Source organism: Carassius auratus, chromosome 15 (assembly GCF_003368295.1).
Source record: "Carassius auratus strain Wakin chromosome 15, ASM336829v1, whole genome shotgun sequence".
In the NCBI taxonomy this organism is placed as follows: Eukaryota; Metazoa; Chordata; class Actinopteri; order Cypriniformes; family Cyprinidae; genus Carassius; species Carassius auratus.
In genome coordinates this window covers 10,786,408-10,788,907 of record NC_039257.1, presented here as the reverse complement: position 1 = coordinate 10,788,907, position 2,500 = coordinate 10,786,408, and the positions used below count along the sequence as shown (strand labels likewise).

The following is a 2,500-nucleotide window of genomic DNA, read 5'->3' as shown; positions in this document are numbered from 1 at the left end:
ACGGACTGTGCTAAACACGAGATACGAAAGACTTTTCCGTCCAGTCTCTCCAACAAACCAAACGACACTCAGATTCAGATGGTAAGAAAGTCTGTTATTAAATGATTTTAACGTGGTTGGTTGTGATATGTCAGTTATTGAAATAATAAAAAGGACCATCATTTTATTTAAAGCCTGGAATAATTAAGTTCTAGTATTATTCTTCTAGTATTATTAAGTTGGCTTGAAAAAGCCAACTTACTGATCTACTATTTAATCTTATTATTATTATTATTATTATTCTTCTGAGCCAAATTTTAAACACTATCTCCTCCTAGAGCTTTCAAGCTAGAACCACCAAACTCGGGTCAGACCTTCAGACTGGTCTGACTCGGGTTGCTATATCTTTTCTAACTGATTCTGCTTATGGTTTTCGTAAACCAGACTACCAAAACCACCTTAAATCCCATAGACTTTCATTGCGGGGGTACAAACTTTTGAAAAATAAGGCTTATAATATATTTAAGCTGTCTACTACCAGGGCAAACCTTAAAAACTCTCTACTGAGAATACAGCTAAAACCAGCCTAAGCTGATCAGTTGTTTTGGCTAGTCTCCCAAACTGGTTTTTAAGTGGTTTTGACCACTCTCACGCTGGTCTTAGCTGGGTTTTAGCTGGTTTTTACTGAATCCACTGTTTTTAGCTGGTTTTTGCCAGATTCGCATAGAAACATGCTAACAACATGCTAGTTACTCACTAATCAGACTAGAAACATACTTCTAACAAGTTTTAAAGTGGTTTTGGCCACTGTCACGCTGGCCTTAGCTGGTCTTAGCTGGTTTTAGGTGGTTTTCTTTACTGAATCAACTGGTTTTAGCTAGATTATCATAGAAACATGTTAATACCATGTTAGTAACTTGCTAATCAGACTAGAAACATACTTCTAACATGGTTTAAAGTGGTTTTGGCCACTGTCAAGCTGGCTTTAGCTGGTCTTAGCTGGTTTAAGGTGGTTTTCTTTAATGAATCAACTGGTTTTAGCTAGATTATCATAAAAACATATTAACAACATGTTAGTAATTTGCTAATCAGTCTAGAAACATACTTCTAACATGGTTTAAAGTGGTTTTGGCCACTGTCAAGCTGGCTTTAGCTGGTCTTAGCTGGTTTTAGGTGGTTTTCTTTACTGAATCAACTGGTTTTAGCTAGATTATCATAGAAACATGTTAACAACATGTTAGTAACTTGATAATCAGACTAGAAACATACTTCTAACATGGTTTAAAGTGGTTTTGGGCACTGTCAAGCTGGCTTTAGCTGGTCTTAGCTGGTTTTAGGTGGTTTTCTTTACTGAATCAACTGGTTTTAACTAGATTATCATAGAAACATGTTAATAACATGCTAGTAACTTGCTAATCAGACTGGAAACATACTTCTAACATGGTTTAAAGTGGTTTTGGCCACTGTCAAGCTGGTCTTAGCTGGTTTCTAACTGAATCAACTGGTTTTAGCTCGATTATCATAGAAACATGTTAACAACATGTTAGTAACTTGATAATCATGTCAAAAACATGCTTTTAACATGGTTTTAAAGTAGTTTTGGCCACTGTCACGCTGGTCTTAGCTGGTTTCTAACTGAATCAACTGGTTTTACCTGGATTAGCATATAAACATGTTAGTCACTTGCTAGCCATGCTAGCCACATGCTAGTCACATTTTAATCATGCTAGCAACATGCTAGTTGTATACTAATCATTCTAAAAACATGCTAGAGACATACTAGCAACATGCTAATCATGCTACAAACATGCTAACGACATGCTAGTCACTTGCTAATCATGTTAATAAAATGCTAGCAACATGAAAATCATGCTAGAGACATGCTAGCCACATGCTTATCATGCTACTAAAATGTTAACAACATGCTAATCATGCTACAAACATGCTAGCAACATGCTAATCATGCTAGCAAAATGTTAGCGACATGCTAGCAACATGCTAATCATGCTACAAAAATGCTAACAACATGCTAGAGACATGCTAGCCACATGCTAATCATGCTACAAACATGCTAGCAACATGCTAATCATGCTAGCAAAATGTTAGCGACATGCTAGCAACATGCTAATCATGCTAGAAACATGCTAACAACATGCTAGAGACATGCTAGCCACATGCTAATCATGCTACTAAAATGTTAACAACATGCTAATCATGCTACAAACATGCTAGCAACATGCTAATCATGCTAGCAAAATGTTAGCGACATGCTAGCAACATGCTAATCATGCTAGAAACATGCTAACAACATGCTAGAGACATGCTAGCCACATGCTAATCATGCTAGAAACATGTTAGCAACATGCTAATCATGCTACAAACATGCTAGCAACATGCTAATCATGCTAGCAAAATGTTAGCGACATGCTAGCAACATGCAAATCATGCTAGAAACATGCTAACAACATGCTAGCCACATGCTAATCATGCTAGAAACATGCTAGCAACATGCTAATCATGC

The 2,500-nt window shown here is 36.8% G+C and overlaps 1 protein-coding gene across 4 annotated transcripts in view; it reads left to right on the top strand.

Moving 5' to 3' along the window:
- LOC113115067 (zinc finger protein 227-like) overlaps positions 1 to 2,500 on the top strand; it is a 7,123-nt gene that overhangs the window by 211 nt on the left and 4,412 nt on the right. For all 4 annotated transcript variants that reach the window (XM_026282327.1, XM_026282326.1, XM_026282328.1 and 1 more), the window contains exon 1: positions 1 to 81. This exon is cut by the window's left edge. In XM_026282327.1, the coding sequence (XP_026138112.1) occupies positions 1 to 81 (81 nt within the window). The remainder of the gene's footprint in view (positions 82 to 2,500) is intronic.